General features: G+C 42.1%; 1 protein-coding gene across 1 annotated transcript in view; it reads left to right on the top strand.

Annotated features, from left to right (window-relative positions):
- Window positions 1-5,483: 5,483 nt before the first annotated feature.
- Dnai3 (dynein axonemal intermediate chain 3) overlaps window positions 5,484-15,242 on the top strand; it is a 69,622-nt gene continuing 59,863 nt past the window's right edge. The window contains exons 1-3 of the mRNA XM_036190828.1: window positions 5,484-5,639; window positions 8,417-8,512; window positions 8,884-8,922. Of these exons, the coding sequence (XP_036046721.1) occupies window positions 8,431-8,512; window positions 8,884-8,922 (121 nt within the window). The 5' untranslated portion in view covers window positions 5,484-5,639; window positions 8,417-8,430. The remainder of the gene's footprint in view (window positions 5,640-8,416; window positions 8,513-8,883; window positions 8,923-15,242) is intronic.

Raw genomic sequence — 15,242 nt, 5'->3', positions numbered from 1 at the left:
AAGTCGAAGAAAATGATGATCTTGACCCTGTATAATCCTGGGTTCATGTGTGGTTTTGTCCTCATTTTTAACAGAGAGTGAGCAACAACAAATATGAATATCTTGTACAGTAAGAGTATAAAAAATGTTTTGTACAGCTGCACATAAGCTTGTCATTGTTTTACTACTATCGAGATTTTGCATTGTTTCCTCCTTTTAATTATTTTTATTATAAATGACTGCAAAATAGTGATATTACATGTGATTGAAATCGTCTTTTGTATAATTTTTATTTATTTTCTGAGAATAGACATGTACAACATACTTAGATCATAACCATCCCCCTGTGACCTCCCTACCACCCTCAACTTCCTGTTCTCTTCTTTGCCATCTTTATAACTCACTGAGTCTAATTAATGCTGTCTATAACATGCATGGGTGTGGGACGGTGCTCTGGAGCATGAACAGCTGACCAGTGGGTATACACAAAGAAGCATAGCCTCCTCCACAGCCATTGCATGCCGGGGAACCAGAACGGCCTAGACCAGGCTCTGAAATGCCTGTGAGAGATCAAACAGAACAGGTTAAGTGAGACGGGAAGAGGCCCCCTAACTGTACGCAGCATCAGCCATGGACCTGGGTCTTAAACTCAACAAAGGAGGAAGTGAGCTGAGGCTCCGGCATATGTCTCTCTCTGCTTCCTTCCTGACTGTGGGACCAACAGACCAGCTGCCTCGGTCCTTCCCTGCTGTGATGGACCATGACACACTCCAGCTGTGACCCAGATTAAACCCTTCACTCTCAAGCTGCTTTCATGAGAGTATTTTTTATCACAGAGAAAGGAAAATTAACTAATGATTACAGATATACACGCTCATGGTTACATTTCAAATATATATTTTTTGGTTTTTTGAGACAGGCTTTCTCTGTGTATCTTTGCGCCTTTTCCTGGATCTCACTCAGTAGACCAGGCTGGCCTCAAACTCACAAAGATCCGACTGCCTCTGCCTCCCAAGTGCTGGGATTAAAGGCGTGCACCACCACCACCCGGCCATTTCAAATAATTTAAAGATATAACTTTCCAAATTAGACAGCTTCAGGTACAGCACACTAGACTGTTCACAAGTGGGAGGAGAACATTGGCTAGCCTGGGGGGTGGGAGAATTATCATTTGATTGAACCATATGACTTGTGCCCTCACATGACAAAACTATTTAACACAGATTCTTTTTTAAATTCGAAACTGTCTACTTGGCTGACATAAGAATCGCTCATTCTCTCCTCTGACTCCCTCTCCCTCTTCCTCCCTTCTCTCCCTAACAGAAAGTTCTTTGTGGGAACCAGGACTGGCTGAGAAGCCTACCTGAGATCTACAGGGAGGGCTTGCCCCATCTTTTTCTGGCTTGCTCTGAGGGAAGCACTGTCCCCCCACACTGACATTTGGAAAGTTTAGTTTGTCAACAACATTTGTTTAGACAATAACAAACTTAGGCTTAAAATAATTTTCTTACTTTAAATGCAGTATTATCACTTTAAAAACATTCAAAGTGCCTTAAAGGTTAAAAAAAAAATAGACATACCTGGTGTTCGCCAAAGCTCAACGCCTGCTCACACCAAAGCCTCTCGCCAGTATGTAGTGGCTCTCCACCCACAGCTGTTTCCGAGCAGAGAGCGAGAAGTCTCACTTTGTTCCTCCCGGGCTCCTGCGCTGGCCTCTCTGCAGACACCTGCTATCTATACAGCACAGATCATGTGCAGGGACAGACAGGGTCTGAATCATTCTAAGTCCCCACTGGACTCAACGGCTCCACAGAAGAGATGAGATGCCTCCTTCCTCTTCTTCACTTTAGTGGAACACACATTCCAACGCCTCACCAAAGCCTTTTTAGATTTACCTTTTTATAACCACCACAACCGGGCTGAGGAGCTGACTCTGTCAATAAAATGCTTACTGTGCAAAAGTGAGGGCATGAATCTGACCTAAGAACCCACCTAAAAAGTCCAGGCTGTGGTGTGTGCCTGTAATCCTGGTGCTGGGGAGGCAAAGAGGGATGGATCCCTAGGGCTTTCTGGGCAACCAGTCCAGCCTACTAGATGAGATTCGGGCCAGTGTGAAAGCCTGTCTTAAAAAAGCAGATGGTTGGCTAGTGAGGAACAAGGTCCAAGGTTGTCCTCTGCCTCTACACACACACACACACACACACACACACACACACACACACACACCTATACACACAGGAACATGCACACATGGGTGTTTATACATACATACACCATATTAGAATTAGTTCTTTCCCTTGGAGGAAATTGAGTTTACTGTACAAAATCTGACAAGTTAGAGAGAAGATTGATTTTGAAGCTTTGCCCCCTGGTCAGGTGTCTCCATCTGGTTTTCTCATTTCTGAAGCTGAGAATTCACTGGGGGATGTTCCCCTGTTCCCTCTGCCATGGGCTAAGACAGTTTCCCAGGAACCTAGAAGTGATCCCAAAAGGTCAGAGCTCAAACGTGGATATCTTTCCTTCTCACCTGCCCTCTCTCCCAAGGACACTGATGCAAATAATGGTACAAAGGTGCTATCCACAGCTCTCTGTTCTGAGCTCTTTAAAACACAGAACAGAAAAAATCAACCTCATCTCTAACTTGTCAGATTTTCTACAGTAAACTCAATTTGAAATTTCTCTAGGTGTCCTTATTTTCTGTTGTAAGCTCTTGACTCACTACATCTTCACTTAACTAACTAACTAAAACTAATTTTGAGTATCTTCGAGTCTGAGGCAAATTTAATCCGTGTCCCGAGAGGACATAGGTGTGCATTAGTCATCCTGGCACTCTCTTCTGGTCACTCCCACTGAAGAAGGATTATGTCAATCATGTCTGCAGCAGGAAGAAATCACTAATCACTTCCCTTTTCCTTTTTTACTTTCTTGGTATTGTGACTTTTGACTCATTCATTGGGGTGTGTCTAAAGATGACAGCAGAACCCATGTCTCAATCAAATCACAAGGTTATAATTTGTTCTTAAATACAGTTATTGGATTGTGAAGAAAATTTTTAAAGGAAAATATATCATTTGAAGGAATTTTTAAAAGCCTTTGTTAATTTCTCTTGCATTTATTTTCTAGAATCAGCAATTATATATATATAATATAACATATGAGTGCATCAGGAGTGCATCCATATGCTGGATGACATCTGGTTAAAGGAGTGAGATATTACTCCAGCCTTAAAGTCAAGAAGAGAGGTGCCACATAAAGCAGACATAGTTGCACATTGTTTTACTTAGATGGAAGAGTAGGAAAGAGTGACTAAGTCTCCTGTGTGTTTGTGTGGCTTTGCAAAGGAGATGGCATCTGAGCTGAGTCCTGGAAGATGAAGAAGGACCTCATGAAGCAGTGGAGATGGGGAAAGGTGCGCAGACTGAGAGAGAAATAGAAGCATCACTGCCGCTGAGGCCAGGAGAAAAGCCTTCCCCAGGTGCCAGCAGGGGCCGCTGGGTACGCATTCTCTCCTGAGACAGGATGTCAGAGCTGCCCCAAACCAAGTGATGAGCATGTCATGGCTGCCTGTAGTTTCCTTCTCATTCAATTCCATGCCTACTTCAGTCAACAGTGACTTTACACATTTTTAAACTGGCATAAATATGAATACATTGTGGAGCAGAAAGTCAAACTCTCAAAAAGTTCATCTTGGTGTGAATGGGTCATACACCCGGTGCCCACGTGGAGACTGGGCAGCTTCAAGTCTCCGGCTGTCACCTCTCGCTTCACTGTGCGAGACTTGGGTCCTCACACTTAGATGGCAAGTGCTCATTCCTTCAGCCTACTGCCTTTACCCCTGAGCCATCATGCCCCTGGGTTCCTAGAGGTGGGATAAAAGTGCTGGACTAAAGCTGGGTCACACTGTGACGACAATGCCGGAAATGGGGTAAGAAGATATCTGGTGCCTGCCAGCTAGCTGTCTTTCGGGTCACATTCAGAGTTTTGTACACGTTTTTATATACACATGGAGATGTGCAAAAAGTGATGTTAGGCTCGGATCCCTGACTCAGAACACTACATGGAAACTTAGAAAATAAACTAGAGGAAAGAAGATGGGCCATGTCCGAGCACCGCTGTTACTAGCTAGGTGACAGATGAGGCCATCTGAAATAAGGGAAAGACAGAAGGCAGCTTAGAGGAGATTTATCTTCAGAGACATATTCAGGGAGAAAAACGGTAAGACTTAGTAGTAGGTTGGCTGTGGGCAACAGAACAGGAATCAGAGATGACTCTTCAATTTCTAGTTTTACCAGCTGAAGAACAGGGATGCTGCTACCTAGGGGAGGAGAAAACGGGGCTGGAGAGGCTCAGAGGCCTGTCTCAGCCCTGCAAGTATTAGGACCTGTGCTGGACTCTCCGGGATCCACGGAGAGTCAGTTGTGGTGGTCCACACCTGTAAGCCCAGCGTTCCTACCTATAAAAACAGCAAAGGACGGAAGGCAGGGACCAGTACCTGAGGCTGTCTTCTGACCTCCATATACGCATGGTGGCACTACACACACACACACACACACACACACACACACACACACACAGAGAGAGAGAGAGAGAGAGAGAGAGAGAGAGAGAGATTTGAAAATTTATCTAAAGATTCTAATTAATCTTGGCTCTGCTAAGCTGTGGCATCTATGGTAAGTCTGTCCTTCCGTCCGTCCATCTGTCCATTCTACAGAGGAAGTTCTAGGACAGTGAGTTCTGTCATACACATAGCTCTTTAGACCAATTGTGGCGGTCAGCTGCATTACTTTCTGAATTTTTCCAGGTTACAAATTAACTGTTCTAATTTGTATTTTTAAAGAAAAGAAAGAAAGAAAGAAAAAAAAAAACCCTGGAGAGACAAGCTTCTATCAATCGTGGAGAGTCCATCGCCAGGTGAAATGGTCCTTACAATCAACAGGGAGTCACGCTTTCCCTCTGAGACATGTATTTCCAGCTTGAGTCAAACCCTATACAATAGATTACTTTGACGAGAAAAAAAAAAAAAAGAAAAGAAAAGAAAAGAAAGAAAGAAAATTGCACCACAGTAGTGAGGAACGTCCAGGACAACTCGAATGCGACTTCCGCTCCACACCGCAATTTTACCCGGGTTCTAGGTGCATCCCGCTCCCTGCAGTGGAGTCAGGTGGCTGGCCTAGGGGCTGCCCACCCCCACCCCACAGGACGCCACTTTGAGTAACGCTGCAGTGGATGCAAGGTAAGGAATGGACCTGGGGTCAATTGGGAGCACTGCCCTTAAAAGACTAGAATCACTAGCGCTTTCCTTGAAGGCGGGAAACTGCCGGCTTCTCTGGGATTACGTTGAGTGACGTCACAACATGACAACCAATTACAAGCCTTGTATGAAAGAAACTGTTGGGAGCCGATACAGTATTGGTGAAAGCGGTCTGTCAATCTCAGCAAAAGAGATTTCCCCTGCCCCGCGTTCCCCCCCACCCCCAACACACACACACACCTCTTAGCAACTGAGGCGTCCTAGCAACACCCGCCAGGCTGTTGTTGCTGGGGATTTGAGATTTATTTTTCGGAGCGAGAAGAGTCAAGCTCCCATCTCCAACCCTCAAAGGAGCTTTTCTCCCGGGTACTGCCAAGAGGCTGCTTTCTTTTCCCTTCAGTGGTTCCAGGTAAGGGCGGTCCAGAATGGAAAAGGAGGCGTGGGTGAACTAGGTATCTCATTATTACCCTTTCAAGGGCGTTCGGAAACCTCCCGGAATGTGCTAGTGGCAGGGAAGTCTACCAAACAAGGAAAGACTGTTTTCACGATTTTCAAAAAGCTTCCAGCCCACCAAGCCTGTGAGACAAAACAGCTGTGAGAGAGCAGTTAACGGCGATCTAAGAATGCTGGGAACAGGGAGCAGATATTGTCTCGGTCTTGCTCTTGCATCGCCTGGCACGCAGCAGGAGCTCAATAAATTATGCATAGATGAATACGAGAATGGCACGGTCCTGGTTACTCATCCACACGCGGGCTGAAGCGGATAACTCGGGGATGGGTGAGGACTAACCAAGGAAGATGAGGAGAGATCATGAAGTCTTTGAAGGAAGTTCTCGTTTCATCCCCCTAGTGATTACTATATGTGGGACCTAAAAGCTGCTCAGTGCAGTTTCTCCTCCCTCATAGTACTGCATGCTGGACGCTGAGTGGATCCACAGCAACCCCTCAGGCAGTGTGTTTGAGAACCCGGGTCAACTCCTCACTGTATCCCTGGAATGTGTCAGAACAAGACAGATTGAGGCTCAGTGAGAAAGCAGACAACCAGTGCAGGATTATCTTATGATAAATGCTTCTAAAATCGCAAAAATGCTTCTAAAATGCAAAATCCACTCTTCTGAAGTAGAAAGGGCTTCGGCAATTTGGATTTCAAGTGACATCGATCTTATACTGGAAGAGAATATTTTTGTATAGGGAAGTGACTTACCATTTTATGCACATATAAATAGCAATTTTCATTGTATAAGATATGCAATGAACAGTAGTAGTGGTGGTATCGGTATATTAATGTGTGTGTGCATGCGCCCGCACACCTGTGTAATTGCCCACGCTGCAGCTGTATGAAGCAGAGTCGTGTTTACGATATTGTTGAGTCTTTTAAGCCAAATGAAACTGGAATAGAAGAAAATGATGTCTGTGATTTTAATTTATGATTCTGGAGAATGGGATGGATAATACTTCATCTGAAAAGCTGAAAGAGCCATTTATCGCAGAATATTTAAAAAGTAGAAATTTGGACCAGTCGGATGGCTCAGTAGGTAAAGGTGCCTGCCACCAAGCCTGGTGACTTCAGTTTAATACCAATGTTGGACGTGGTGGAAGGGGAGAGCCAAACACAGCAAGTGGTCCTGTCCTATCCTGACTTCCTTCAGTGATGGACTACAATGTGGAAGTGTAAGCCAAATGAACTCTTTCCTCCCTAACTTGTTTTTGGTTGTGGTGTTTCATTACAGCAATAGGAACCCTAATTAAGATATATCTGTAATGAAACACAGAAATCTGAGGGGTGGTGTAGTGTAGAGGTTGAGAGTATGCCCACTGCTCTCCATGACCCCTCATCAGTGACCTGACCCTTCCGGGCCTCATAAAATATGGATGAAAAATGACAGTAATAATAACACATGACTAAGATTAAGGTCACAGAAAAGCCAAGGCAGAAGTATCTTAAACTTAAAACCAGTGTGGACAGGCAAACAGGGAAATCCTGTCTAGAAGAAAAATTCATTGAATTTAAAATGCACATGAAATGCTTCAAACTGCCTGGCATCAATACCTGTAGGTGTGACTTATAATTATTACTATTTAAAATACACACATTGGACTTTCAAGGCTCAACATGAAGAGTGCTTGCTAGCGAATCTGAGCAGTTGAGTTCAGTCCTAGAACCCACATAAAGATGGACGGAGAGAAATGACTCGCACAGTCTGCCACACGGGCACAGTGGCCCACATGCTACCCTCCTTCGCCAACTTCATGCATGCATACACATGCACAGTAATGTTAAATAACGTTTTCAGTGCATGCAAGAAAGATATTTATAGGTGAACACACAGACACCCACACTTTGGTCAAGATTTTGCAATGAAGGGACTAGGTAAAAAACAACAAAAGGTGATGTTTTAGCCATCAGCTACAAAATAATGCTCAATCTGTATTGATGTTGATTTGCTAAAATAAGACAGGCCTCTGAGGTGACAGAGTTAATAATGGTTCAATTTTTATTACCATTCAGCTAAAAAGTAGAGACTGTTTGTAAATCTTGATGCATAGACTCCTGAAATCACACCTGTACTGCAGCCCAGGCTGGTCTCAGACGAATGGCAATCCTCCTGCTTCAACTCCCAAGAGCTCTAATTATAGCTATGGCCACTATACGTGACACTGCAGTCACACTTTTAACCATTTAATAGGACGAGTGGTGGGCATCTTGACAGGAATTTAAAGTCATAGGATGACCTTGTCCAGCGCTACATCCTGTCAAACTACCCTGGGATGGCACAAATAATATCTTAATGGTTACATGCTCATATGCTAAGATGGGAGTATGACTTAAATTATATCCATTTTAAAGCTATGTGTGGATATGTGTCCTGTGGGCCTGACTCGTCCCATGGACTTTAATGTCATCTGTGTAGCCAAGGCACCTGTGAGGAGACAAAGATGAGGCAGCATTGAGCAACCGCAGAGAATGAGCCCTCAGGGAATCAGGGACAGTGATGGGACACCTCAGCCAATGCTCCATAGGAATGGGATCTTATCAATCACATTGCTGTGGCAGTAAAAACTTAGTCACAGTACACAACTAACCCTGAGTTCCTACTGACAATGTTAGTGACGATATTCACTAAATCAAAATGCTTCATGCCCGGAAGTATAAACCAGGACTTGATATGGTATCTCTTTTTGTAGCCTACATCAGAGCCATGGCACCAAAACCACAAAAGAGCCCCAAGGGCCAGAGAAAGGGCCAGGGTGTCAAAAAGAAGATCAAACCATCAATACCAGGTAGGACGGCTTTTTTGCTTAATGAGATTTTTTATGGGTTATTTCTTGTTGTGTGTGTGTTATTATGTGTTACTGTATGTTGTTGTTTACTGTGTAGTATAGACTCTGGCATGACCTACCAAGTAAAATGAATTACTTTTGCTATTTTAAAGCCAGAGAGACATTAAATGGAGGTTACTTGTTCCCCAGTTGCTTCACTACAATATTAATGAAATGCCACAGTACATACATCACTAAAGAGAAGGACAGTTACCTGCTTCTCCTGTAATCAGTCACGTGGTAGTTGAATTCTCTGGTGCATATTTTTATTTATGTGTTATGTTCGATGTTTTACAATTCTTTTGTAAATTTGGTATTTCCTTGCATTTCAGTTTTTGAAGAAGAGGAACCAATGAACATGGAGAGCATGGGTGAGTGGAAATAATACTTAGAATTTGTTATTTAAAGTCTCACTATGTAGCCCAGATGGGCCCCAAACTTGGGGTCAGCTTGGATTGCATCCCCACACCTGACCTGGAATTTTAAAAATAAAGAATAAAATTAAAAGCAAAAATTAAACTGAGAAATAGATTTGGTCAAAGCAGTCCTTTAAAAAAGAAATTTATTGAGACTGCAGATGTGGATAAATCCATGTGTGGAAATCTATGGCTGTGGGCAAAGCACATTCCAGGCAAAGCTCACAACCTGAGTTTGATCCCCAGAATCCCAATAAAAGTGAAAGGAGAGGATGGAGAGATGACTCAGTGTTGAGGAGTACTGACTGCTCTTCCAGAGACCTGGATTTGAATGCCAGCACATACCTGGTGGCTCACTATCATCTCTAACTCCAGTTCCAGGTTATGTAGTGCCCTCTTCTGGCCTCTGAGGGCACTGCATGCATGCAGTACACACATGACAGCAAAACACCTGTACATATAAAATAAGAATAAAATAATAAATAAGAATAAATAAATAATAAGTAAGAATGAATAATAAATAAATAAATAAGAATAAATAAATAAATAACCAAGTTGGTCAGGAGGACCTGACCAACTTGGCCCCAGTTTCCGGCCAATCAGCGGGCCCTGTGGGAAGGCTCCCCTTTTCCAAGACTGCAGGCAGACCCTGCAGCCTCCACACCCTGCCCCCACACCCATTTGCCCGAGACCCCAGCCTCTTTCTGAGACTCAGAGACCAGCCCCCAGCTTCCATCCTGCCCTGGAACTCCCATCTGGACCAGAGACCAGAGGAACTCCCATCTGGACAAAATAAGGAGACCCCAAGGACTTCCGGAGACTCATAGTCCAGCCCCCCAGCTCCTATCCAGCCAGCACTCTCATCTGGACCAGTGCTCCCATCTGGCCAAGAGCTTCCATCTGGACCAGAGAGAGGCTCCCTAAATCTGTCAGTTCTCTCTGGACCAAGTACACTGATAAGACCAAGAACGAACCCAAGAGGAGATGGGCAGATGTCAAGGCAGAAGTAATACAACAAAATAAAGAGCAATACAGCATCACCAGAACCTAGCCCTTCTCCAACAGCTAGACCTGAACATCATGGAATGGAAGAAGAAGAAGAAAACAACCTTATAAGTAACATCATGAAGAGGCTAGAGCCTGATATAGAAGAAATCGAAAATAAAGTAGAGGAACAGACAAACAAAAAATGGGAAGAACGCTATTAAAAAAAAAAAACTAGAAGAAAGGACAATTAAAGCAGAAGAAAACAATAAGTCCTTGAAAGAAAATCATGAAAAAGCAAGAGAGACAGTCCAAGACCTGAAGAGGGAAATAGAAAAAATGAAGCAGACACTAGCAGAAGGAATACTGGAAATAGAAAATCTGAGTAAACAAACAGGAACTTCAGAGGCAAGTATAACCAACAGAATGCAAGAGATGGAAGAGAGGATCTCTGGTGTTGAAGATATGTTAGAAGAAATAGATTGATCAGTCAAAGAAAACACTAAAACCAACAAAGTCATGACCCAAAATGTCCAAGAAATTTGGGACACCATGAAAAGACCAAACCTACGAATAATAGGGATAGAGGAAGGAGAAGAATACCAGTGCAAAGGCACAGAAAATACATTTAACAAGATCATAGAAGAAAATTTTCCCAACTTAAAGAAGGAAATGCCTATGAAGATACAAGAAGCCTATAGAACACCAAACAGACTAGACCCCCCAAAAAATGTCCCCTTGCCACATAATAATTAAACAACTAAACATACAGAATAAAGAAAGAATATTAAGGGCAGAAAAGGAAAAAGGCCAAGTGACTTATAAAGGCAAACCCATCAGAATAACACCCGATTTCTCAATGGAGACTTCAAAATCCAGAAGGACCTGGACAGATATAATGCAGACACTAAGAGACCATGGATGCCAGCCTAGACTAATATACCCAGCAAAACTTTCAATCATCATAGATGGAGTGAACAAGACCTTCCAAGACAAAACCAGATTTAAACAGTACTTATCCACAAACCCAGCCCTACAAAAAGCACTAGAAGGAAAATTCTAACCTAAGGAAGGCATATACACCTATGAAAACACAGGCAATGGATAACACCACAGCAGAAAACCCCAAAGAAGAGAAGTACACACACACTACCACCAAAAAAATAAAAATAATAACAGGAACAAACAAACACTGGACATTAATATCCCTTAATATCAATGGACTTAATTCACCTATAAAAAGACACAGACTAACAGAATGGATACGAAAACAGGACCCATCTTTCTGCTGCATACAAGAAACACACCTCAAATTCAAAGACAGACACCTCCTAAGAATAAAAGGCTGGGAAAAGACTTTCCAATCAAATGGTCTTAAGAAGCAAGCTGGTGTAGCCATCCTAATATCCAGCAAAATAGACTTCAAACTAAAATCAATCAAAAGAGATGATGAAGGACATTACATACTCATCACAGGAAAGATCCACCAAGATGAAGTCTCAATTCTGAACATTTATGCCCCAAACACAAGGGCACCCACATATGTAAAAGAAACATTACTAAAGCTTAAATCACATATAAAACCCCACACATTAATAGTGGGAGACTTCAACACCCACTTTCACCTCTGGACAGATCGGCCTTATTGAAACTTAACAGAGACATAATGGACTTAACTGATGTTATGGCTCAAATGGACTTAATCGATATCTACAGAACATTCCACCCAAACAAAAAAGAATATACCTTCTTCTCAGCAACCCATGGAACCTTCTCTAAAATCGACCACATACTTGGCCACAAAGCAAATCTCAACAGATACAAAACAATTGGAATAACCTCCTGTGTTCTGTCGGACCACCATGGTATAAAGTTAGATTTCAACAACAGAAAAACCTACAGAAATCCTACAATCTCATGGAAACTGAATAATGCTCAACTGAATCACCAATGGGTTAAGGAAGAAATAAAGAAAGAAATTAAAGACTTCCTAGAGATCAATGAAAATGAATTCACCACATACCCAAACTTATGGGACACTATGAAAGCAGTGCTATGAGGGAAATTCATAGCACTAAATACCCACATAAAGAAGTTGGAGAAATCGCACCAGAGACTTAACAGCACACCTGAAAGCTCTAGAACAAGAAGAAGCAAAGTCTCCCAGGAGGAACAGATGCCAGGAAATTATCAAATTGAGAGCTGAAATCAATAAAATAGAAATAAAGAGAACAATACAAAGGATTAATGAAACAAAGAGTTGGTTCTTTGAGAAGATCAACAAGATAGACAAGCCCTTATCCAAACTAACCAAAAGACAGAGAGAGAACATCCAAATTAACAAAATCAGAAATGAAAAGGGGGACATAACAACAGACAATGAGGAAATCCAGAGAATCATCAGGTCATACTTCAAAAACCTCTACTCCACAAAACTGGAAAATCTAAAACAAATGGATAATTTTCTGGATAGGTACCACATACCTAAGTTAAATCAAGACCAGATAAACCATTTAAATAGTCCAATAACCCCTAAGGAAATAGAAACAGTCATTAAAAACCTCCCAACCAAAAAAAAGCCCTGGACCAGATGGTTTCACTGCAGAATTCTACCAGATCTTCAAACAAGACTTAATATCAATACACTTTAAATTGTTCCACACAATAGAAGCAGAAGGTATATTACCAAACTCCTTCTATGAGGCTACAATTACCCTGATTCCTAAACCAAACAAAGATGCAACAAAGAAAGAGAACTACAGACCGATCTCCCTCATGAACATTGATGCAAAAATACTCAATAAAATTCTGGCGAACAGACTCCAAGAACACATCAAAACAATTATCCACCATGATCAAGTAGGCTTCATCCCAGGGATGCAAGGGTGGTTCAACATATGAAAGTCTGTCAATGTAATACACCATATAAACAAACTCAAAGAAAAAAACCACATGATCATCTCACAAGATGCAGAAAAGGCATTTGACAAAATCCAACACCCGTTCATGATAAAGGTCTTGGAGTGATCAGGAATACAGGGAACATACCTAAACATAATAAAGGCAATCTACAGCAAGCCAACGGGCAACATCAAATTAAATGGAGAGAAACTCAAAGCAATACCACTAAAATCAGGAACAAGGCAAGGCTGTCCCCTCTCCCCATACTTATTCAATATAGTACTTGAAGTTCTAGCCAGAGCTATAAGACAACACAAAGAGATTAAGGGGATACAAACTGGAAAGGAAGAAGTCAAGCTCTCCCTATTTGCAGATGACATGATAGTATACATGAGTGGCCCCAAAAATTCAACCAAGGAACTGATACAGCTAATAAAAACCCTCAGCAACATAGCAGGATACAAGATCAACTCAAAAAAAATCAGTAGCCCTCCTATATACAATAGAAAAACAGGCTGAGAAGGAAATCAGAGATATATCACCCTTTACAATAGCCACAAATGATATAAAATACCTTGGGGTTACTCTAACTAAGCATGTGAAGGACCTATATGGCAAGAACTTTAAGTCCCTGAAAAAAGAAATTGAAGAAGATGTCAGAAAATGGAAAGACCTCCCATGCTCATGGATAGGGAGGATTAACATAGTAAAAATGGCGATCTTACCAAAAGCAATCTACAGATTCAACACAATTCCCGTCAAATTACCAACACAATACTTCACATATCTGGAAAGAATAATACTCAACTTCATATGGAAAAACAAAAAACCGAGGATAGCCAAAAGAATCCTGTACAATGAAACAACCTCTGGAGGCATCACAATCCCTGACCTCAAGCTCTACTATAGAGCTACTGTAATAAAAACAGCTTGATACTGGAATAAAAACCAACATGTGGACCAATGGAATCGAATTGAAGACTCTGACATTAACCCACACACCTATGAACATATAATTTTTGACAAAGAAGCCAAAACTGTACAATGGAAAAAAGAAAGCATCTTCAACAAATGGTGCTGGCATAACTGGATGTCAATGTGTAGAAGGCTACAAATAGATCCATATCTGTCACCATGCACAAAATTTAAGTCCAAGTGGATCAAAGACCTCAACATAAATCCAGTTACTCTGAACCTGATAGAAGAGAAAGTAGGAAGTAGTCTTGAACGCATTGGCACCGGAGATCACTTTCTAAATATAACACCAGTAGCACAGACACTGAGAGAAACAATCAATCAATGGGACCTGTTGAAAGTGAGAAGCTTTTGTAGAGCAAAGGACATGGTAAACAAGACAAAATGACAGCCTACAGAATGGGAAAAGGTCTTCACCAACCCCACATCTGACAGAGGGCTGATATCCAGAATGTATAAAGAACTCAAGAAATTAGACATCAAAATGCCCAACAGTCCAATTAAGAAATGGGCTATAGAACTAAACAGAGAATTCTCCACAGAGGAAGTTCAAATGGCTGGAAGACATTTAAGGAACCGCTCAACATCCCTAATTATCTGGGAAATGCAAATCAAAATGACTCTGAGATACCACCTTACACCTGTCAGAGTGGCTAAGATCAAAAACACAGAAGACAGCTTATGCTGGAGAGGATGTGGAGCAAGGGTAACTCTCCTCCAGTGCTGCTGGGAATGCAAGCTTGTACAGCCACTTTGGAAATCAATATGGCGCTTCCTTAGAAAATTGGGAATCCATCTCCCCCAAGACCCAGCTGTAGCACTATTGGGCATATACCCAAGGAATCCTCAATCATACCACAAGGGCATTTGCTCAGCTATGTTCATATCAGCATTGTTTGTAATAGCCAGAACCTGGAAACAACCTAGATGCCCTTCAACTGAAGAATGGATAAAGAAAATATGGTACATATACACAATGGAGTACTACTCAGCAGAGAAAAACATCATGAGGTTTGCAGGCAAATGGGTAGATCTAGAAAAAATCATCCTGAGTGAGGTAACCCAGACTCAGATGGACAATCATGGTATGTACTCACTCATAGGAGGATACTAGATGTAAAACAAGGATGACTAGACTGCTACACAACTCCAGGGAGGCTACCTAGAAAATGGGACCCTAGGAAAGACACAGGGATCACCCAATAACAGAGAATTGGATGAGATCTACATGAACAGCCTGGACGACAGTGGGAGTAATGAAGGGCAAAGTTTGAGGGAAAGAAAGCTTAGGGGAGCAGGAGATCCCAGCTGGATCAAGAACAGAAAGGGAGAACGAGGAATAACAGACCATGATAAATGAAGACCACATGAGAACAGGAATAGGCAGAGTGCTCGAGAGGTCCCCAGAAATCCAC

This window comes from Onychomys torridus, chromosome 6 (assembly GCF_903995425.1).
Source record: "Onychomys torridus chromosome 6, mOncTor1.1, whole genome shotgun sequence".
In the NCBI taxonomy this organism is placed as follows: Eukaryota; Metazoa; Chordata; class Mammalia; order Rodentia; family Cricetidae; genus Onychomys; species Onychomys torridus.
Note: the sequence above shows the minus strand (reverse complement) of the source record. Positions and strands in the feature narration are given on the sequence as shown.